At 41.7% G+C, this 24,310-nt stretch overlaps 1 protein-coding gene across 1 annotated transcript in view; it reads right to left on the bottom strand.

Annotated features, from left to right (window-relative positions):
• The window catches only part of LOC134628951 (voltage-dependent calcium channel gamma-2 subunit-like), a 68,861-nt gene extending 47,079 nt beyond the window's left edge, over positions 1–21,782 (bottom strand). The window contains exon 1 of the mRNA XM_063475795.1: positions 21,264–21,782. Coding sequence (XP_063331865.1) covers positions 21,264–21,474 — 211 coding nt within the window. The 5' untranslated portion in view covers positions 21,475–21,782. The remainder of the gene's footprint in view (positions 1–21,263) is intronic.
• Positions 21,783–24,310: the final 2,528 nt, after the last annotated feature.

The raw sequence follows: 24,310 nt of genomic DNA, 5'->3' as shown, positions 1-24,310 counted from the left end.
AAGTAATTAAGAATAAGCGTTAAGCTAACTATCAAGCAAGCGTTAACTGGTAGAAAAGGCGAGGCTAAATAAGTGGGTTTTTAACCGCGATTTAAAAGAATGGATGGAATCAGACTTGCGTATAGCGATGGGGAGGTTATTCCATAAATCGGGTGCAGCCAAGGCAAACGCTCGGTCACCTCTAGTCTTCAGCCGTGATCTCGGCAGTACCAAGAGTGACTGGGAAGATGATCTTAGTGCTCTAGTAGGGATGTATGATCTAAGTAGCTCAATGAGGTAGCTTGGAGCTATATTGTTAATAATTCGGAAGGTAAACAGCAAGATTTTGAATTGAATGCGGTACTTAACGGGAAGCCAATGCAGATCAGCAAGGACAGGGGTGATAGAGACACGCCGCCCACTACCAGTAAGGAGACGAGCAGCTGCATTCTGAACAATTTGGAGTCTATGGAGGAGAGTAGAGTTAAGACCGAAGTAAAGTGAGTTGCAATAATCCAACCTAGATGCCACAAAGGCGTGGATAAGCTTTCCAAGGTCCCTATGTGGAACATAATGTCTGGCCTAGTAGAACGTAATGGTCATTTGTCTTCATGTTTGACATTTTACAGACTGAACGATTAATCGAATAACCGATAAATCAATCGGCTTGGGTGGCTGAGGTTGGGAAAAAAGCTCAACAGTAGAAGAAAACAAAACACGGAGACCCTGAAGACAACCCAGCTCAAACAGGTCCTGCCATTTCAGTGGATTTCAGCAGTAATTGGATTTCCTTTTATCCTTCACCTGTGCAGAGCCTTGAAGAAATACTTTGACATTTTAGGGAAAAAAGGGTTATTAGATTACTTGTTCAATACCGCTCTCATATTGATCCTTTAAATATAATTCTATACGACCGAGTGCTGCTTGGATTAGTTTAGCATAAAGAGTGCAAAAATAAGGAACCCTTCCTCAGGCGCTTCTAGTAGGAGTTTTTCTGACTTTGCACCTATTTTTTTCAGACCAGCAGACTACTTTACCAACTTTCTTGTTTCGTTTTTTTAAACTTCAGAGCAGAGATAGTCATTTCAGAGTAGGTGTGACTTTAAAATCTCCAACTGGTGGATTTCCATGAAGGCAAGAGATATTTCCTCCCTGAAATGATCCAAAGAGCGACTAACGGGGGCGCCACAACAATCGCCATGACAACAATGATTACTCATCCCCAAATAAGTGAAATAACAATGAATAACATCTAATCAGGCTCAGCGCGCTGAAGGTGTGATTATGCACACTGCTGCTGCTTTGCCACTTTATGCAAACCATCTCTCTCTCTCTCTCTTTCTTCCTCTCTCTGTCTTTCTCAGAGCGCTCTGGGCAGGATGATTAATTTGCGACTATTGATTCCTCGAGAATGTGGGAGGGATTGAAAGAGAGCGAGGGAGGGGAGAAAGGAGCATCCAGTATTCTGAGTAGCGCCTCGCTGCAGCTCTCGCCTCCAGTCTTTCATTTAAGAAAAAGCCAATGAGTGCAGAGTTTGGATCCACCAGAGCACCTCCATCCACCCCCCCTCTCTCCCTTCTTCTTGTTCTTCCACCTCCTCTGCTCATCCTTCCTTTTTTCCTCTTCCCTTTCGCTTCCTTCTTTCTTCTTTACTTCCCTCCTGCCCCTGCATCCCCTGTTGTCTAAATTATCTGTGAATATTCAACAAATGCAAGCGCGCCTGGCAACAAGCAGGAAGGAACGGAGGGAAGGAGAGAGGGCGAAGTGCTTAGAAAACAAAAACAAAAATATTTGCTCCTTTCGAAGTTCATAAACTGTTTCGTTCCATAAATATCTTGAAACCAGGAGGGCAGCCCTCAGCTGTGTTTCACTGCAACTTCAAAACAGTAACAGCCGATGAAAAAGTCACAGAATAATTATTAATAATTTAATATTAAGAGCAGCGAGCTAATACGCCAACTTCTGCCGTAGTGGTGGCAAAAGGTACATTTTAACACAGCGGCAGTTCACAAACACAGCAGCAACACAAAAACAGAAAAAGAATCCCATGAAGAAACAAACGTCTCGAGCCAACCCTCATTTTTAATTTTGTTTCTAAGAAGCCGGATTTTCATAGGCGTTCTCAAGCAATAGATTTCCTAAAAGATTTCTCTTCTTTAAAAAAAAATATACTTTAAAGCAGATTAACTTTTTCTTTTAAATCATGCGCTTAGGAAACCAGAAAGCATCCAGCAAAAACCTGACACAGGACCCAAGAGATGCACTTGGGCCTTTAGTAGATCCACATACTGTTCACTGAAGCCTCAGAGAGCTCAGGCTGTGTTGAAGAATAAAGATGGCCACAAATATTGACTTTCAAGGTCTTTAGTATTGTACAAATTCAGTTTTTGTCTTGTTTCAACATGTTTCAATAAATCATTGCAACTATTTCTCATTTGCCTAGCAAAGTAAAAAGCAGTGAGGATGGCTACAGACTTTTCCACTGTGCTGTACATTTCGGATCATATCAGATCATATCAGACTATGTGAAACCAAGTCAAATTTGCATCTCAGTGTTTTTGTTTTTAGCGTTGTTGCATTTTCTTGTAATTTATTTCTAACGATATGAAGTTTGTACGTTTGCATTTCTCTTGAACAAAAAATTCTAAGGTGGAAATATACTTGTAAGTTCAGTTTAAGTTAAAATTATAACTCCACAGGAAAATAATTGGGAGACGATGGAGTGATATGTATTCACAGCTTCACTATCATAGCAGGGGACCTTCAGTGTCGCTGCTCAAGAAAACCAACCCTGAAAAAAGTCAACTTCAGCCTCCCATTTTGAGGGAGGGACACACACAAGTGTCCTGTCATCGTGACTTTGTCCCTTAAAACCTGAGCAGCTCTCCCACACGCCAGAGACCTCACCAGAGAGGTCGTATAACTCCACATTTAAGGCAGAAGTTAGCTTCAATCTAGCTGTTTCCTTGTTTTAAAAAAAGAGAAAATAGAGACTAGAAATACTTTTAAATACCAAAAATACTTTCCTGATATTCACTTAGATTAAAAAGTGAATGGAGCCTATCTCAGCTACCATAGGGCGAGAGGCGGGGTACACCCTGGACAGGTTTCAGACCGATAGTGATTACACTAAACCTGCTATAAACTTGCATTCTTCCTGATGACCAGCAGGGGGCTATGTGTCAGTGGGAGGTCAATAGTAAATCAACACTATAGTTGCTTGATCTAAGACAAAAGAGGGTATTCTTTGACTGCAGCCACCTTTTGACTGATAATTACTTTCTATATGAAGGTGATAAACCCCTTGCTTATGATATTAAGGTTTAAAACCCAAGATGGTGATGGCCAAGACACTCACCTCAGTGTTTCAGATCTGGTTAACATCCTGGTTCCTAGGTCCATCATTTATATACAGTGTATGATATAGATAAAACTTTTGTCTGATAGTCGATATGTTATCCACTGTGATATATCGCCGTACCAAAAGTTCCTACCTTTGCATATGGAAACACTGTTTTGCCACAGAAGGCAGCTTATGGGTGTGTGACTACAGTCAGAGTGCAGACAGAATAGAAATTGTCCTCTGACTGCTTGTCTTAGAGCACTATAGCTTTTTTACATCCAACCCTCTCAAAAGCCGATCACTTGTTGTTAAAGAAACACTTGAAATCCTAATGAAATGACACGGCTGGAAAAATGTAGGCATCTGTTTAGCGTGCCTGGTGTGCTGATATTGTGCCATGTTTTTTTGGACATTAATCAACAGGACGGCTCTACAAAGGAAGAAGAGCATTCAGTCTGGAGCATCAGAGAATCACACACTTATCTAAACACATGATGCTGGGAGAGACACTCCACTGTACGGTTAGCAGATGGCCGCAACGTGTTTTCAATCGCTTAATTCACAAAAAGGTTTAAAAATAATACACAAACATAGCCGCTGCACACTGCAAATCCTGCGCCTCCCACGTGCGTCACCTGTCGGTCGGCATGTCTGGACAGAGACGCAACACACCGAACAAGGAGACTTAGCTGGAGGCCATTTTGTGTCCACGCGTTGTTGTCACTGCACTGACCTGAACTCTGAAAGGCTTCAGGAAACTGCTGAATCTTTTCACTTTACTCTGAGTCGACTCATGCGCTGCAGTACCTGCTGCAGGGAAGAAGCTTCCTGTTCCCTCAAAACAGCACGATCCCGTTCTTGAACGCTTCATCAGCTGCAAGCACGAGTCAAATACCCGCTACATAGCTTGCACATCAGAATCGAAGTGAGGTTTCACAGACAGTAAACTGGGTGCTTTAGATTCTCTCAGGAACAAGGAGAAAACTTGCATTGAACTGAAAGTTTAAGGAAATTTGCAGGATATGAGAAAGCATTCATATAAATCAGCTGCCATCAACCTGCCCTTTAAAACAGTTTTTTTTTTCAGTCTCTTTAAAGAACACAAGTCTGTTTCACATCATTGTTTAGCGATTATCTAGAAAGAAGACTGGTAAGCCTGGAAATGGTGCAAGTGTAACTTTAACAGTGGAATAATGAATGTGCATGCAAGTAGTGTCTTAGCAACACGCACTCAGTCTCCTTGTTAAATTTACACACAGCACCACCAGCCCAGTACAAATACAGTCTTTTGCTGGGTCATTTAGCAGCTGTAGTTGATCAATGAGTAGTTAAAAGTCCAGTAACTGATTCACTCCACACCTATTTACTGTATGTCTCTCTGTGCCTCTCCAGTTCAGTCCTAAGGGAGGGATTAGTAGTATACTGCAGGACTGAACCCCAAGTCATTTAAACCTTGTTTTTCAGATCATATCTGCATAAATTATGATTTTACAAATTGACTGCCATTTGTACAATTTTGCACGGCTGAAACTCAAAGAAAACGGCCATTGTCTACATACAGTTGACCATTGCTATATACTATATACTTGCTATTGCTATATATATGCACATACATTTAGAAGCTCTAGCTGTGTAGGTCAGCAAAAAGGGGAACTTCACAGATAAAACCATCCATTTAAATAAGCTTTGATCCTAGTGCTCCTTCACTTGCAATACTCTACAAGGACAATAAAGGGTGAGTGGTTCCCTCTGACTCTAACAGTGTCAGGTTGAGAATCCATTCTACCCCCCAGGTACAGGATTTTCTGCAGCAGGACTGATGGAACCACCAGCTAACACAGCAGCATGCTAAGGAACCTAGCTAGTGTAGCTACACTGTACACTGCTGAGCAGAGGACTGTTTAATGTACTGATTTAATGAAGTGATAAAACTTTATGTTGAGATATGTGTTCAGAGAGAGGCTGTTGGGTGGTTATCGCCACCATTCTCGTTAAGTTGATGTAAGTTATGTGCCACACATACACAAGGTATGGTGTGCAAACTAACAGTCCTCTTTTCTGACTTAACCCTAAACATAACCACATGTTTCGACTTGTCACCCATACGTTCTGACGTTCAGGCTCAGTCACACTGGAGTAAAACCTAAACGGCAGCGTCTTTGCAACAAGGAAACGTTGGAGGTTGACCAATGCTAGCAATTAATTTTTACCCATTTAGTGACCACTTGGAAGCAGTTGGGCGACCAACTGGTCACCCAGAGGATGTGCGTTCAACAAACAATCTCCTTGGATGTATTCTTGTTATACTTCTATTTAAAACTAAGGTTGCCAGGCGCCTCTGTCCTTTTTATATCACTGTTTTGCAGAAACTAGGTCACTATTTGTAGCAGAATTTCAGATTTTTTTTGTTCTATGAGGTTAAGACTGCACTCTGAATGTTAGTAGCTAATGTTAAGTCCAACAGATTTGCAATTTTTGCTGATTTATCAGTTAATCCCTGTGTTGCCACAAACAGATTGCATGGGATTGCCAACTAGACCCCATTAAATCACAAACTGATAGCAGACTGAATCCATCTTACTGCCGTTTTATCTCCATCTTAAAGCACCAAAGTCGCTTCGAGGACTGTACGTGACTGCGAGTGGTGGGATGCCTGGTGCCATCTTTGAAGCAACCATATCAAAGGCAATGAAATATTTGTGCCTTGGTCTCGAACCACTGTTTTGCCTAGTGTGTCTGCATTACACACCTTCCATTTCTAATGCACCTTTAGTTACAGTGTGGAACTGTGCTTCAAAGGAGTGCATTTGATATATGCGCTTCTTTATTTAGCACTGCACAAGAGTGATTGTTCCCTTCGACCTTTACATTATTATGGTGTTATATATTTGTATTAATTTAAATCTAATAAACAGATTAATTTTAATCGTGTCATTTGAAGTATTATTTAAAATGCCACCAATTATGATAATTATCCCGAGACTGAGTAATGTTGTTTATCTGTTTGAGAATGATTTATGAGGCTGATTTAATAACCTAAACCTACAGCTGAACATGTCCAGAAGGCAAAGCCATGGTTTCGTGAACCTAAAGCTAATACATGCAAATGACTAATTATGAATTTATGCAGGCTCATTTTCATCTATACTGTTTCCTCCATGTATGCAAGAGTCAACCTCAGCTGTGAATTATAGTAATGACCACATACTGGCCTCTTTACTTTGTAGAGGTTAACAGAGCTGAAGCACTCAGTGAGGACTGGAGGTGCTTACTGCAGGTAAATGTCCATCAATGAATTACTATACTCAGTATGCTGAAATATAAGTATCACTCATTTGTGTCTGAGACGATTGGCATCTGCTAAATTTATTGCTCTAATTTTCCATCTTCAATCTTAAAGACTTTACCTCAAGTATGGAACTCGAGCATCTATCCTCAGAAAGTATTACTCCCAAACATCTTTGATGTAAAAGAATAAGAGCAGTTCTTCTTTAAATACTTAGCTTTTAATACTTTAGAATTTTCTTAATAATTCATCTTTTTACAGGTGTACTTCTCAAAAGGCCTTCTAATCTTTGTTCATCAGTAGGCGGATGTGGTTTGATCAATTTTCTTTTGCAGTAACCAAACAATGCACCAACAGTCATCAAATTCTTGTTCAAATATTGTCGCTCTGATCGGTGCAAGGAGCACAGCCATTTAGACTCATTCCATCAGTCTGCACAGAAAGGAAAAAATTTGTTTTCCAGGTCTTTGAAAGCTTAGGCTTTAAAGCTGCTCTCGGATGACGTGCGGACCTAATAAAATGTTCTTGCTGTCGAGGTCTGCCAATCAAACATATCTGATGCATCACATATACAGTACCTGTAAATTCCCAAACTAACTCACGAAAAATGCATCCAGATGGCAACACGCGCACACACATACACGCACACACACATACACACACACACACGATTTACAACAGTTTATTACAGCCTTCATAGTGTTGCACCATTATCATTAGTGTGAGTTAGACACATCTGCAGTGTGGCTATAAACATCTTCTGCTGACCACGAAGACTTAGTGAATCATAACCTGACACTTTGTTTGAGTTTTCTTTGTGCATCTGCATGTCTCTCAGTTAATATCTTTCTATTTTTATGAAGCATATAGTTAGTGCTGATCAGGTGACTCTGAGTCCTCCTTTAGTTATGCTGTAATAGGCCTAGGCTGCTGGGCCTTCCCATGATGCATTATTATCTTCTTCTTACTCACCTTTTGTTACTCTCTCTGTGTTAATAGCCCACTCTGTATTTAATCATTAGTTAGCTCTCTTCCACAGCGTGTCTTTTGTCCTGCCTTCCTCCCATTAGCCTGAACCAGACACGGCAGATGGCTGCCACTCCCCAAGCCTGGTTGTGCTGGAGGTTTCTTCCTGTTAAAAGGGAGTTTTTCCTTTCTACTGTTGTCAAGTGCTTGCTCACAAAGGGTCATCTGATTATTGGAATTTCCTCTGTATTATTGTACAATTTTTACCTTATAATATAAAGCACCTTGAAGTGAATGTTAATGCACTATGTAAAAAGAATTGAAAGGAATAGTAACTGGAATGTCCATGAGTCGTAGTGTCATGTTCAGGTGCTCATCTTCACTGACAAACGTAAACCCTGTAATTCAATTGCTGCTCAAAGCATATCAAATCTTTTATGTTTTAATATACCTCAGTCATAAAAGTGACATTTGAAGTAAGCCAAACCAACTTTGTGTCACCATGTGGCCTAATGCTGAGTGAAGTGCAACAGGATCTGGCACTGTGACTGCTATCGTAGCGTTCATCCACACTTCAGTGTCTGCCAGGTTGTGCAAAAAGTGGCCTCGGTGGTTTGTGTCCTGGATTGTATCCCGCAGTAGTGCATCTGCATCCAGGCTACATAAATATCATTCTAGTGCATTTTAGTACTGTTTCCTGTATTAGTTAAGAGCCTAAACAAATAAGTGCTTTAATACAAATTACTTACTTCTAAATGTTATATTTCAACAGGTAGGAGGATTGGTAGCTCATATCTACTGACGTCAAGTTTCGATAGTGTTTGTATATGTGTGTGTGTGTGTGTGCGTGTGTCTGTGTGTAAGACTGAGTCGTTGTACTTAACACATTACTTAACCTTACAAATTTGACCTCTGAACACCTCTTTAATGAGAAGTGCATGTGTTTGTGCTCTGTAAATGAAGAGCCAAAGTCACGACATCACCTCAGGGACTGGCTTCTGTAATTTCTTCTGTATGCAGCCGTCTCTGCCCGGCTGTACACACAAGTCCGAACTGCCAAGCTCTGTACCAAGGGTGCACGTTATTACTCACACAATGAATGTGAGAACATAATTACATAACATGCATGCGTGCGGGTAACGTTAGTTTGGCTGCGTGTGCGGAATGTGATTGCGTCTTAAATGTGTGCAAGCGGTCCACATTTAACTCGCGTTGCGTGTGCTGTGCTGGGATCAGCTTATTTTACTATCAGGTAATCAATTGACTAATGTATTGTTTACAGGAAAGTGAGACTGTGAACACACACACACACAGGCATTATGTTTATGAGTCATGTGGCTTAGAGATGACAGCATTGTTACTCCATCAGTTCGACCATATGTTACTACTAATGCAGATTTCTTATCGGCTTTACCCTGCGTTCGTAATGACAGCAGCCCACTCGAGCTGTCGCTCTGCTGTGACTGATGGTGGGCAGGGTCACAGGCTCTCATGACTTCTATCTAATGAGCACACGGATGTTGTAGTATTTTTCCTTCTAACAATAAAGAGTGTTTGCATCGTCACCATGTGACCACAAATACGCTTTGCAAATGTAAATGTAATAGATTTTTTTAACAACAGGTTTATATGCACATACATGCACTGCCTGGTCATTCCCTTTGGCTCCTGTTGTCTGCAGGATTAGGGAGCAGTCGGCCTGTCAGCACCTCTCCCACCAGGCGTTAAACAGACTGTGTGGAGGTGCCAACAGATCCCCGCTACACCACAGTCAGCCTACTATACTGTAAAACAAAGAACGTGACATACTGTTACTGTTACTACTGTAAGAGGCTGGGCTCTCCCGTGACAACACAGACTGTAATACAATGCAAGTCATTCTGGATGATTTAAAATAAAGCCTATAGATCTTTTCGGTGTGGTTTAACAGTCAAGGATTGGCTTACACTACAGAAATAATGCACATGTGCAGGATAGTCCTGCTACTACATCGCTCTGGCACACCTTCCTCTTGTAACACCACAGTCTGCTAACAGCTTTGTCCTGTTGCATAACCCTGTTAGTGAAACACTTCAGCATCCGCAGAACAAACACATGACCGGACACACTGCTGTAGTTTTCAAAAGCAATTTTAATGTTACACTGGAGGCTTTGGATGCCCTGTGACCCCAAACATATCAAAAAAGATTTACAAATATAATGAGGGATTTAATTAGATTCAAAATGTAAATGTATTCAGTCTAAAAACAACAGTCTTTCTTCAAAAATACCCACCAAATTAAAATTACGTTAGTGCTCACTGTCCTCTGCCTGGATATTGTCCTCCATGAAAATTATTGATCAAAAATGACTTGTATATATAATTGTATTGAGAATGAAAAAAAAGTTTGGTTCAAGGTTGGAATAATTTTAGTATTTGACTATACAGTACGTGAAAATATTTTGGTTTTAAGATTTTAGTAATGGATTATGTTCACACATTTATGAACTACATCTGGATTTTTACCAATGCATCATTAGAGGTGGGCAGATTGATCCAAATATTGGTAATAAACACCGGTATTGGTATCGGATCCGATCCTCCCAGTTCAGTATGTAGAACCAGTGGATTTTGCTAAATGAATTCATTTTTTTGCAAATGAAAAAGTATGCCTCAAACATGACAGATGGCTGAACCTTTTTTTGTTGACTCTCACGTCTATTTTTTGTAAAAGCTGAAAGGTTTTTTCATTGTGCTGATTGATTATTGTGGAAAGTAAACATTTACAGGGATTTAATGGTCATTAAAATGTGTTTTGGAATTTGGAAAGATGATAATTCATCTTATAAATCATGACATACTGCTGTCCCCTACAAATAAGCTGCCTTTATAGGTTAAAGGTATTGATATTGGCAATACTAACCCTTTGGTATCGGATCGATTCCAAACTTCAATTTTGTGGTAAACAATCAACAGTTAATATGTCAATGAATCGTTCCATTGAGTCCCATATGGAAAAGATATATATAAATCTTATAAAGTTTGTATCTGTCTTGTGTGAAACTTGTATGAAAAGCATACAAGAGTGAAAACAGATATAAGGTCCCTTGAAAAATGATATAAATGAAGCTTGTATGTTTTGGATACTTACTAAAACAATATATGAAAGTAATGAGAAAGTGGCCACTTTCATGAGTAAATCATATAAGCCTTATATGATTCACTATATGAAGTAGGCCACATCTTATGCAAGTCTTTTATAAGCTTTTACTATTTCTTTTCCATATGGGGTTTATATGTTTAGATTGTTGTCATATTTCCTTTAACTATTTAAATTTTTTGTATTTATTTATTTACTTTTTTCTTTATTGCTGTGAAGGTTTTGCAAAACTGTATTCACAACTGTCTATTTATTGTTATTATTAGTTTTATTGCCTTATTTAGAACAATGCTTGTGTGTTGTTGTGTCTCTACTACACTTGTGCATGCGCTCGCTCTTTTGCACGTAGCTGTTTGCTGCGTGTGTGATTGATGCCCCTCCCATGGCGCGGACTGGAGTGTGTGTGTCAGTCCCAGGTGGTGTGTGAGTGCTCGTAAACAGTCGCTTTGATTGAGAGGCCGTGATGCCTGTGTGACAGCCGGCCTTGTGCTGCCAACAGAGCTCTGCATCACCATAGTTACGCCGTGTCATGTGGCCATAGATGCCCAGCAATGCCATGAAAGAGGACAAGCAACACTGCTACAAATAGGAAGTGGACTGACTGCATTAATTGGTTAACACGGAGAAGGTTGGGGTAATATAAACTAAATTAATTAAAATAGTTTTTCTCATTTTAATTTGCTCCATTTGGATCTTGGGCTGTCTTGGGGGGGAGTAATGGTGTATGTTTATATAAACATGCCTCTGAGAAAAAGTGGTGAAACCCATGTAAAACATTTGTTCACGGTCATGACAACAATGACTCGGGCGCTCAAGGACACAGACAGGAAAAACACAATTTCTGGGTTTATCCATCCATCCGTGTTCTCCCACTTATCCACTTCAGGGTCTCGGCAGGGCTGGATCCTATCCCACATGTCATAGGATAGACCCTAGATGGGTTGCCAGTCTATCACCGGGCTAACACAGAGAGACAGACAATAATTCAAACTCACGTTCACACCTACAGACAATTCAGAATTACCAATTAACCCAACATGCATGCCCTTAGGCTGTGGGAGGAAGCTGGAGTACCTGGAACCCACGCAGGCACTGGGAGAACACGTAAACGCCACATGGTGGAGTCGAGCCCAGGACCCTCTTCCTGTACTAAACTACTGCACTAATGTTTTTCCAGTTATATTATGTAATCAAAACAACAACAACAACAACAAAAACATCCAAATAGAACTTAAGCTCTTAAACCCAAATGATTGTATTATTATTTTTTCCTTTTTAATTCTAATGCCGGTTTTCATTAGCTTTTACAAGCCTGTGATAATGGGATGCAGGATTACTAAAAGAAAATGAATAAATAAAAGTCAGCCTGAGGTCACTTGTCGCTTTTCTGTAAGTTAAATTCTTCACTTCACAGAGTTTATGCACACACAGCAAGTATTTGTAGCCATGCAGCATGGTTATTAACTTCCAATTACAGTTCTCTGTTATGGCGTACAGTTATATAAGTTACACCACAGAATAACTGTAATTATGCAAGAATGTATAAGAGTATGCACAATGGCAACATACAAGGTGAGGAGAATACAGAGGCTTCCAGTTTTTGACCAAACAGGTCAGTGTTTTGACTTTCAGCCTGTCAATAAAAATATTCAAAAAAATTCTTTTGACCTGGTGCTGAAGAAAAATACAAAATCAGGTCTTTAGCCTAAAATAAATGCTTATCTCCATGGTAACCTAACCCTTACAAGACAGTGAAGCCTCACAGTGACAGAGTCCCTCACTGTCTTTAAACAATCCTTTGCGATACATACATGTCCGCACACATAAGCTTACAGGTGTACATAACGCACAGCCTGTGTTTTTGTCAGTCCAGGCGAGTGCTGCATAGATGGAAATTATTTGACGTGGCAGGGTTTTTAAAGGTTCAGGCGGTTCAGATGGCTTGAGCAGCGAAATGATTTTGAGTGTGATGAAAGCTAAAATTGACGGTGGTACAAACACATACTCGCAGCACACTCTCAGACACTCACACCTCATTCCCAGAAACATATCTGCTGTCACACACACCTCGCTCGCTCTCAAACCCGCCGTGATGGAGATTAATAGCAACATTTAGAGCCTGCTGAGCTCCACCTGTCAAGGCTAGGGCCCCCAGGGCAGCTCCGGTCTGTGCCTACGAACGAGAGACTGTCCTGGGGCAAGATCCATCACGGAAACCCACGACAGGCTGGATCTGTGGAGCCTGCCTCCACAGCTGGACCACCGACACGGGGCCATCCGTCCAGAATGACAGGCACGCTGAGCGGATCCAACTGGAGCAGACTCGATAGCTGCTGGATGGAGGAGTGTGGGGGTCCGAGGGGACGAGTAATGGCTGCACGGATATTAGGAGGCTGCTCCAGGGTACTGTGTGCACTTTTACACAAGTGTAAAATACACATATACACAAAAGTAAAGTTGTCATATGTGATATATATAGATTTAAAGATTCATTCTGCCTGTTCTGCCTTTGTATGCATCACTGTATCACTTCCTTACTTTTAAACTGCCCAGTTCAAGAAGACACCGAGAAAGGAAGCTTTGTGATTAATTAGTCCAAGTGGGAAATACTGATTTAATGCTAAATGCTAAACTAAAACATTCAGATTTTTACTGTTATTGTTTTCATCAATAAGAACAAAAACCTTGTAGTTGGTGCTCAAAAAGTTTCATAAAAACAAAAAAAAAAAAACCAAAACATGCCTGATTTAAATTTCACAGTGATAACCTTTAAGGTCATCTTCTTGTGCATCTCTGAACCGCTTTCAGAACAGCTGCAATGTTCAAGCCCAGAGAAGCTGTGTTAGGTCAGAAGAGCAACCTGGAGCATAACTCAAGACTGTTTTCTCAAAATTCATGTGTTCGTGCACCGTAAGTTCCTCCCCCAATCCAACCGATTCTACTGTAAGATCCTATAGCCAGATTCGCCTGTCAGGGTTGCCCTACAGGACTTCCATGGACTAATCTAAAGATGGCAGCCCCACTGGGAGAGGACTCCCAGAACATTTTTGTGTCAACTTTTATTGCTGTAATAAATAAGTCATAAGTAAAAAAGTAACCATACGTTACTTGTTACTTTTTTCTTCATAGAACAAACCAGCAGCATCTGCACAGCTGGGCTGTTGTGGCACATACTTTACACTTGTCACCAGTTTAATATAACTGAACTGCTGGTTAAGAAGTTTTATGTGGTCGTATAATAGTAAAACATGTAATTTTGACTGATGTGCCAGTTTGTCAAAGCAGCAGCATATCTCAATTTTCTCTGACTTCTTAGGAAGGAACGTCCGTCCATTTTCATACCTGCTTTCCTAATTCTGTCACAGGGTGAAAGATGGTGTACACCCTGGAAAGGTCACCAGTCTGTCACAGGGCTAACAGAGCGACAGATACACATTCACCTATAAAGACCTATAAAGGGAAAATATGCTAACTCCACCCAGAAAAGGCCCCAGCTGGTTGGTGGATTCAAACCCAGGACCTTCTTCCTGTGTGGTGACCGTGACACCCAGTGCACCACTGAGAGGAAACAGCATAAAGCAAAATTGCTGCTTTTTCGGCCAGATTTACTGACTAGCTTACAAAATAGCGTGAGTTGGGTTCTTAAAAGTTGGGTTGATTTTTTATTTCGATATCTAGCACAAAAAACGACGACATTTTTGGGGGTTAAATTTTCTATAATTCGCGTGTCGGAAATGCCAGTAAATCTGATTTAAATATTCTCCTCTCTGTATTTTACGTCTTGTGGAACAAACTCTGAGAAACATGAACATCTTTGTGTTTCTGCTTGAAAAATCAGTTGAAATTCAGAATTTTCACTGAAATCTCACGAGCACTTAGCAGCAGGGAGAATTTCCTGGTTTCATCCAATAGTTGAGCTATCAAGACCGCTTTGTTACGTATTTCAGGATATCAGTGAGGCAGTTTGAACTGTTTTTGGGAGAGCTGGATCACATTTGAAGAGGCAGAGAAATCATTTCAGAGGGCCTATTGACCTGCAGCAGCGTACAGCTGTGTGTCTAAGGTTTTTACTATCTCCGTTTTGAGCTACGAGTGCGCTTGTTGCCAATTGCAGTGGTCTGATTGGTCAAATCTGTTTATTCACATGTGAAAATTCAGAAAAATCAAGCTTGGTCAGAAAAACATGCCTCCAATTCATCCTATGAAATTTTGAAGTCACTGTAAATGGCTGCAATAAGAACAGAGGAGTTAAAGTATTTTTAATGCACTAAACATTTACACAAGTTTTCCGTGTCCGGTGTGTACAGGGCTTTAGTCTTCATGTTCTCAACAGGGATTATGGGAAAAAAGGGGGGCATTTTCTTTAAATAAGTTATAAGGCTAAAAATAATTCCAAATAGGTTTTGTTGTCTCTGTTGAGAAGAATTTCCAGTAGTTGGGTGGCTGTGGTTTGACAGCTGCCTTGACCTGTCAGTCACTTCTATTACAGTATCAACAGCAGCACGCCCACAGAGCGCTGCTGGATGCTGACTGTTTGCAGGCCTCTGTATGGAGACAGAACAATGGTTCTTATTTCTTACACCAGCACTCCTCTTTCAGACATTTTTTAGGATTTTTAGCATTTTATTAAGCAGCTACGTCTTCAACCTTTCCTCTCCTTAGCATGAGTTTGTGTTATTGTAGGAGGGGACAGGTTTACACATTTGCAACATTTTATGGTTCCTGATTATTAATTTCTTGTGAACTACATTGGATGTACTGACCACAGGGTAAGGACGTGTTGTAATTCGGTTCATTTTAAGCTAAGGAGATGACAACAATAGGGCATAATTCTCAGTAAGTGACTTAATATTTGAATGCAGCCTCAACACAAAGGTATTTTTTAGAACTAGTCCTGTGCAATACTGCAAGTGAGTACAGTGCCAATGTTGCAGATACAGATACCAATACACATGCTGATATTTCTGACCTGTAAAGACAGCTTATATGCAGGAAAGCAGTGTGTCATGATTTATGGGATGAATCATCAGCAGTTTGCAAAGTCTTAACACATTTTATCGATCACTAAATCACTGCTTTTTTATTTTATTTTCCACAATAATTAATTAACACAATAAAACACACCTTTCAGCTTCTCGTCTATTTTGAACCTGGGTTTTTTTGGAGACATGAAATGTGAGCACTTTGGGTTCACTTCTGTGTTTCATAGTGCATGTTTGAACACCCCCCCACACACACACACAAAAAAAAACCCCAACAAAAAGATTCAGTGGGCTACATATTTAACATAGAGGATAGAAACAAAGTATCAGTTCTATTGTTCTAGTAGCGATTGGATAACAATATCAGCATTGGTATCGATACCGTCAATATTTGGATCAATCCATGTACATATACTGAGTTTATGTTATACATTCCACAACACAAACAAATACTGTGAGCTCATATTTCAGCATCACATGAAAACATAACCCTAAATATCATCATAAAATATGCAGAAAGCTCTAATCTACAATAATGCCTGAAAAAAATCTAACACCCATAACTTGAGGCGAGTGCTGTGGTGATTTGGTGCCGTATAAACAAAACTGAATTGACAACATAAACTCATAAATAACTGTATAGAAAACACTGAGGTAACCACAGTGGAAGTTCAGCCTGTCAGTCGAACAGTTTGCATCATTTCATTTATTTCTGTTTGGAACTCGGAGCCTACAGATCCCAGATCGCACATTATCAGGTGACTTTGGAGTAAATCTGTTTGTAATCATCATTTCCCGCTCCCCATATCAAGTAATGAAGCATCCGATAAAGCAGTGGGTGTTCTTTTGCAGTCAGCCGTCCCTCCCTGCACTGACTCTCTGACTAGTGCTTGATATGAAAGATACATGACTTTTTTTTGTCCAATCAGATTACTACTGTAATCTGATTACAAGCCATTTGTGCTCTCCAGCCACTGATGCACTTACTGGGGCTTTAGATAAAGAGTTGGTCTGCATATTTTTTCTGTGTCAGTAGCTGGAGTTTTGTATTCTGGATTCCATGTAATTAGTTACTCCCCTATCCTGGCATATCACTATCTGTGGCTTTAGATAAAGAGGCAGCGTGGAGAGGCTCTGTTGACGATCAAGCTACCGGAGCTGTTGGCTATTAGCATAATTAATGTCATCGCCGTAATGCACTCCAATATGGAGACAGAGCCTTTCTGCCTCACGCAGAAAGACACAGGCACTTTTCCATCTGTATACAGAGCAGAGCTTTAAAGCAGAAACATATTCACAGCTGCAATAACGAACACAAGCTCGACGTGACAGTGCTGCGTGTGATCTTTGGTGTTTTTGTGACGCCAGCGTTTCACCGTGATGACAAAACCTTTAACAGTCTCAGTAGTTTCTACAAATCATTTACATCACGTCCCGAGCATTAATGTAAAATCACTGTCACGCTGTGACGTTTTATGTTAAAAGGCGGGCAAGATAGGTTAGATAGAACGTGGGCCTGTGTGTTAAAGATAGCACAGGATGCCTGAGGGGGTGTGACAGCAAACCAGGGCTGCCTGCTCTTTCTATCTCTTGCCCCCCTCCACCACCTCCGTTTTTCTCTTTCTCAACACCTCCCAATTCTTCCTCTCCTCCCTCTCATTCTCTTCTCTGCACCACACAGCCATAAAGCAACTGTAGCTCTGAAGGCGAAGCACAACAGAGCAAGCTGGATCTCTCTCAGATTCCTCTCTGCTCTTAACCATTTCAAATCTCTGGTGCCAAGGACACAGAGCGAGCCTAGAGTGTGAAAAGTAAAGCCACTTAGCGAGGAAAATAAGCATATCACATGGAGTGAGTTGGCGTGGCCGTGTTCACATGCGCAAACGTGTCGTTGATTTGACACAATTTTTAAAAATTCGGTGCCAAGTTCTTCTGTTTTTGGCCCTTTTTTTGTACCTACGTTCATAAACCAACCAGCGTTACGTGCAACATTTGTTATCCGTGACCCGCGCTCAAAAATGATTGCATAACGTGGACACATGGCCGATCACTCGTAGCTGTTATCACACCTGCACAAAATGAGCCTTTTGTTTAAAATAGAGAAGCTAGCAACAAGAGTTGTGTGAAATACGCTGCCTTTTGTTTCTGGGCTAAAATTTAAAACAGTGCTCAGGCTGCAGGGTGAAAATATAAATGCTGGAAGGAAACTACGTTTCACTTTTCATGGAAAACCAAAGATGTTGTCCAGTGTATTTCTTTTTGCAACAGATGTGTTAGCACCTGAGCGGTGATGGAGGTAGCCATCAGTGGGAAATTCAGTTTGGGTTAACTGAGGCTGTGTTGCCACTGATAAGTGTATTTTTTTTTTTTACATAGACAGCTTATAGAAAGTTTGTTACCTTAATATAGCGACTGAGGTGACTCGGGGTTTGGTTTCAGTTTGGTTCACTGTTGTGCTCTAAACCTTTATCACCCAAGATTCACACAGGACACCAGGACTTATTTTGGTCATTTTGTAATCTCAAAGCTGATTTTTCCATCTGTGGACCTGTGAATGCTTTGTGCTACCATGATCCCAAATCTTCTCTTCTATCTGCAACCGTTTGAATTGTGTTTCTAGCGAAATTGCAATATTAAAAAAAGAGCCTAGACCTGATTCTCTGAATGTGGTATAGGACCTTTAAGCGCTTTTCATAACCTGGCTGGTGTTTCGCTGAATGAGCAAGCATTAGCAACTGTTTGTTTCAGTTATTGGGAGCACTGTGCTATTCCTGGGCTAGTGTTCTGTTGAAATCAAGTCGAATTAAAAACCACGGTTACATTTATTACTGTAGTTTAACTCGTGTAAAACAGACAGACGAAAAAAAGTGCTACATCTTCCAGGTCTTGGGCACAGGTTATGCTGTTATCTGCAATCTTTCTCATGGCAGACATTTGGAGTCCTCCCAGCAAGGGAAGCGCAGGTGTATTAATGATGCATGCTGGTTTACTACCATGGCTTAATGGGACATGTGGTGGAACTAAACCACCTGTTCTTTCCCAAGTTAAAAAAATATCTGTGCAAAACTTCTTTTGATTTAAATCTCTGATTAATCATGAACACGGCCCTTCATGTTTTTGTCCAGGACTAGATGAGCTCATTTACAAAGAGAAAAAGGAAAGATGAGGGTTTTTTTTCATTTACCTTGCACGTGGTCAAAGGATCGACCAAGACATGATGGTGTCTGGCCAGACATGACCTCATCACCTACATACAGTGTCAATACGTGTACAACCAGGAGTCCTACAAAGCTTCAGAGACATAGGAAATATTAAATCATATTTGAAACTGATATTTTAGACAAAACTATAGATATGATGTATTTCCTTTGATTAGTTCTACGCTAAGATTTGACCAGAACTGGACAATTTTGTGAGAGATGTGCCATGAGCTTCTGTTACATAGGAACAATGACGGTAGTGCTGTTAGTCCAGGATATATACATGGAAAAACCTGGTTAAAAGATACATTTTTTTAGGAAATACAACAATATTGAGCAAAAAAAAAAAGTGATGTCAGTGATGTTCTGATGTAATTAAGTTTTGAAAATTAGTGTGTGATGTTGCAGCTTCATCTGCCACTGGATCACCTCTATGAACTTCTTTTTTTTAAAAAAAGAAAGAAGTGATGAAGGGACAATTTAAGATGTTCTGGAAAAATAAGGTGAGATTATTGTATGAGATCAGAGTTTAATGCCATGTAGTCAAACAGCAGGTGAGCTGAGAAAGAAGAGAATACAACATGATGTTATGTCATGGAAAAAAAAACATTTAAAATTTGATGATCAAGTGAAAGAAGCAGCTGGAGTTGTCATTTTAAGTTTCACTACATGTCTTTGCTATCTTTGCCATGAAACTGAAAAGTAATAAATATGAGGACAGAATCTACAGGACTTACTGATAACAAGCTCGTCTTCTAATCATTTCTGTGAGGATGAATAATAAAGGTGTGCGACAGGATCAGGCTTCATGGCTCGACCGGTGTGACAACGTGAGGTCACAATCAGGGAGCGGCGCGTCACAGCATCCTCACTGTTGCACACACACAGTCTCTCACACACACACACAGTCTCTCACACACACACACAGTCTCACACACACACATATACATGAGTAATAGGTAGGTGCTGATTATGACATCAAACCAGACTCAGCAACATGTCGTTTTCTGTCAGATTTATCGCAAAGGTGCTGATTTCAAGGACCGATTCAACGTGTGAACACCGTGTTGCACACAGAGCGTCTTGCTTTCTATCCCTCCTTCTCCTAAACGCCCATCCGGGCTAACGTTGAACAGAGCAGTCGTGCAGCCTCGCTGAATCGTGGGAGAAATCCCACAAATGCAGTGAATCTCCGTCACTCGAATCTGTGGGCTTGATATTGCGTGATTTATGATCACGACCGATTGAACATGAATGCCGTATGTAAAGTGTGTGCGTGTGTGTGCGTGACCCTCTGCAGTGCGAGCGTTTGTGTGCATGTGTCAAAGGCGCTTTCGCACGCAGAGACACTTCACAGCTTTTCCTTTTGTATGATCACAAACTCACACTGCAAACTCGCATATGCTTTCCTCTCTCTCTCCCTCCACCAAAAACCGCTCTTCCTGCACACATCAAAGACACATTCATGCCAGTTTTCTATCCATCTCTGCTCCCAAACACGGCTGTATAGCAGGGTTTTTTTTTATTATCCCTTTGCAGCCAGTATTTTGAACACAGCAGTGCACCTCCATAGATTTACAATCAAAAAAGTTAAAACTGACTTTTTTTTTTCTTGTTCTTTTTTTTTTTTTTTTAGTAGAATCCCAATAACCCCGGCTCTAAAATAAGCCCTGCTGATGCATCAAATTGGTTTCCCCTCTGTGATGCAAGGATTTTGGATTTCGCTCCCCATCTACATCTACAAGACTAGTATGGAGAGCAGGAGGGATTACTGTGATCGCTGAATTGCTCCCCCCACATAGACGTAAGTAAGAAATATGGGTTCATCAGCCTGCCGCGGAGATAAACTTAGCTGTACACCTGGCTGGACCGTGTGTGCCATGTGGAGCCTGCTGTGGCAGTTTGCTAAGTGGGCCAGGCTGCTCTCTGCTGGGACAATTAAAAAGACATTCTGGCCACACTGGCCATGACGGACCATGAGGGCAGCCCCAAAACCGCGGACGAGGATGTGACCATTTGGTAGACAAGCCATCCAAATCACTGCTCAGGAAGAAGCTGCATTCATTTCAACACACAAAGAGGGAATGATGCCACACAGATAGATAGACAGATAGTGTGGGAATGGATGCAGAGTACATACAGAATAGTGTGGGCATGTGAGCCTATGTGTAGGCATGTGAGTGCAACTGCAGGACTGCGTGAATGTGTGTGTGGGCATGTAGGGATCGATCTGCTTGTGTGCATAAGCGTGGTGTTGTTGGTGTATATATATATATATATATATATATATGTGTGTGTGTGTGTGTGTGTGTGTGTGTATGTATATATACGTGTGTGTGTGACTTCTACAGCACAGCTCCAGCTCACCTTCCAAGCAGCAGGTCCTCCAGAGGCCCGAGTGCGTCATCACCTCCTCGTTCTTCTTGCTGGTCTCGTTCTCGTTGTTGCTCTTGATCTTGCAGACGCCGCGTGAGTACAGCCAGTAGTCTGTCCCCACGGCGATGGTCATGAGGCTGAAGGCAGCGAAGGCCCCCACCGTGGTCAGCAGCATCTGAACCCCGCGGTCAAACACGCCCATGTTGCCGCATTCCACGAAAGGGGGGCCCCCTTTCCTCTTGATGTACAGGAAGTAAATATTTGTGAGTTTGCGTCGCCACGCCAGCTCGGAAAACGGGGGGTGGGCGGCGTCGGGCGGGCGACGGTGGCGGGGGGCGGCTGGGGGGGCGGGGGAGTTCGGGGAGCTCGGGGGAAATCGTATGGTTGGTTTTTGGGGGGGGTCTTCAAAAGGGTGAAAAAATAAAGGGAAGGGTGAAGCTCTGAGGTGGATTTGTTGCTGTTTGACCCAACAGAGCAAGGGGGGTGAGGGGGGGTCAAACAGACTTTGGCAATGACAGCAGAACCCTCAGCTCTGAAGCTGTTCGAGTCCTCAAACGGCAGTAAGTTGCCCTGCTTTAGAAAAAAAAAAAGTCGACCTAAAAACACAGGCTTCAAGCAGATCCCACAAGAGACCTGGTCTGGGATCTAGGCCTACTTTGTTGAGTTGGAAGGCCTCTAAACGTCAAACTCTGAAAAAGGCCCAGATCAGGAGAAGATGGAGGATTCTGCTCAGCTTCTCCAGGGCTGTTTTTAGACCTGATTTAGGCTTTCTGAGCCGACTCAAACAGTTACACGTATTACAATCCTCACAGCTTCAACGGTGATGTGATGTGCATGGGAGCGCTTGATTTTTTGTGAAAAATATATATATTTATATATATTTTTTCCACTCACAGAGTCTGTCACACACAACCTACACTGTCATTCTCCTGCTCTCTCGCACACACACACACACACAACACACTTGCTCGCAGACTTAAACTTTCACGCACCTGTGCATGGACGAGAACCCGCATGCACGCAGGGTGAATTAATTCATACTGAAGAGGAAAGAAGAAACATAGGGGGGTGGGTGGAGTGTTGTTAAGACTAACACAGTTGGCGGCCTGATTTCTTTAAAACACTCCCCGAAGAAGGCAAAGCACAGATCTCTAATTAACGATGACACAATTCAGTGATGGCTAGCTCGGTGTGAACCCAGGTGGATCAGTGAATCATGGAGGTACATGTCAAGCACTTCTGATGAATCAGGCAGAGCACATGTATTCTGATGGGAGACAGGCAAGACAGACAGGCAGGCAGGGCCTGGGATATGTTAGGGAAATTAGGACTAAATGTACCAAAAGGAATGAGAGGACAGACTCAAACCAGCAGAACCAAGCACTTCACCCACCCACCCCCACCACACACACACACACACACACACACACACACCTCCAAATCAAGGACAGAATGATAAATACTGCCAAATATCAGCCAGTGCCATGACTGCCATAAAAACCAGCCATTCCTTAGAAGAGAGGATGGAGAATTAAAAAATAAATAAACAAATAAACCAACCAGGGACGATCAACCCCCCTCCTCCTGCCCCCCTCTTTCTCCAAATAATAGGAATAAAAATCAAGCAAAGAAGAAGAAGAGGAACAACATCAAGTTGTGCAAATCAAACGACAGCCTGCTTAGTTTTCCTTTTTCCTAAAATTCTGGTCCCCAGTTTCCATATGTGGTCCCTAGACCTTTCTCCGGCAACAGTGGAATTCTGCTACAGGGGGACACGGGCAGCGGTACCGACGGCACACCGCGGAGAGAGGGGCGCATCCAGGCGGAGAGGCCGAGCATCACCGGTCACACAGCCGGTCGCAGGCAGGAGGAGGACAAGGAGGGATGGACGAAGCTTCCCGGAGCGTCAGAGCCTCTGCCTCCCGCATCCAAACGGTCCTTAGACGGTTATATCACGGTCAGCCGGAGAACAGCGAGGGCACACAGACACACACACACACGCACACAGCCTTTTACTGTCATCACATGAAAAAAGATCGGAAATCATCAAAAAAAAAAGGGGAAAAAAAGCAGCAATTATTTTATGGCAAGGCTGTCGGGCGTGAGGAGGTGGTGGGGGGTGGGCAGTGTGCGCAAAAAAGGAAGAGGCAAATTTCAAGTCGAGCAACACATCAATCCTCGGTTCCCTCGGTTTCCTTCTTCGCAGCGCCGAGATAGAAGTGGAGAGAGGAGAAAAAGAAGAGGAGGAGGAGGAGGGGGTGGATGATGGTTAGGAGCACAGGATGAAAAAAAATCGACACAACCAGAAAGCGAGAGAGCGAGGGGGGATGTTCCGTGCGCAGCAGCAGCAGCAGTACTTTACGCAAAAACAAGCGCACTGCAAAAAAAGGAAGAAAAAAACATGCCCTTTACCCACGTCAGTACAGCCATCACTTTATTATTTGTCTGAAGCAGTGTGAAAACATGTGCATGTTCCATCAACTCGTTTCTAGAAAGCTTTTCTTTGCACTCCTCTAAGGTTGGGCAACTTTATTTGTAAAACGGCGACAGGCCAGCGCTTTACTGACGGTATGAAACGGACATGACACTGAAAGTGTACCAAGGAGCACGAGTTTAAAACAAAGGTCAGAAAAATTAGCTGGTGTAGGATAAAACGATAGAAAGTTGATTTTAAAAAAGTAGATATAGGCACGTGTGGTAATGTAATGAAACATTTTTGAGTTGTAAGTTGTAAATTTTATGAAGCAACAAAATAATAATAATAATAATAATAATAATAATAATAATAATAATAATAATAATAATAATAATGAGCAGTCTGGAGAAGCAGACAGTTTCTTCCCAGATACCAAAAAATATAGCGTGAACTAGACACGCATGCAGAAGCCACGTTACCAGCAGGGGGAGATAATTAAAGCCAAGAGTTCGGTTGTGAGCAAAAAAGAGACAAAGTACATCCCAGGATCCTTAATCGCTAAACAAGCTTAAGCTAGGTGGCTAATATGTATTTACATGTAATTACATATTATCCGGGCCGG

Source organism: Pelmatolapia mariae, linkage group LG6 (assembly GCF_036321145.2).
Source record: "Pelmatolapia mariae isolate MD_Pm_ZW linkage group LG6, Pm_UMD_F_2, whole genome shotgun sequence".
Lineage (NCBI taxonomy): Eukaryota > Metazoa > Chordata > Actinopteri > Cichliformes > Cichlidae > Pelmatolapia > Pelmatolapia mariae.
This window is presented reverse-complemented; position numbering and strand designations above follow the sequence as displayed.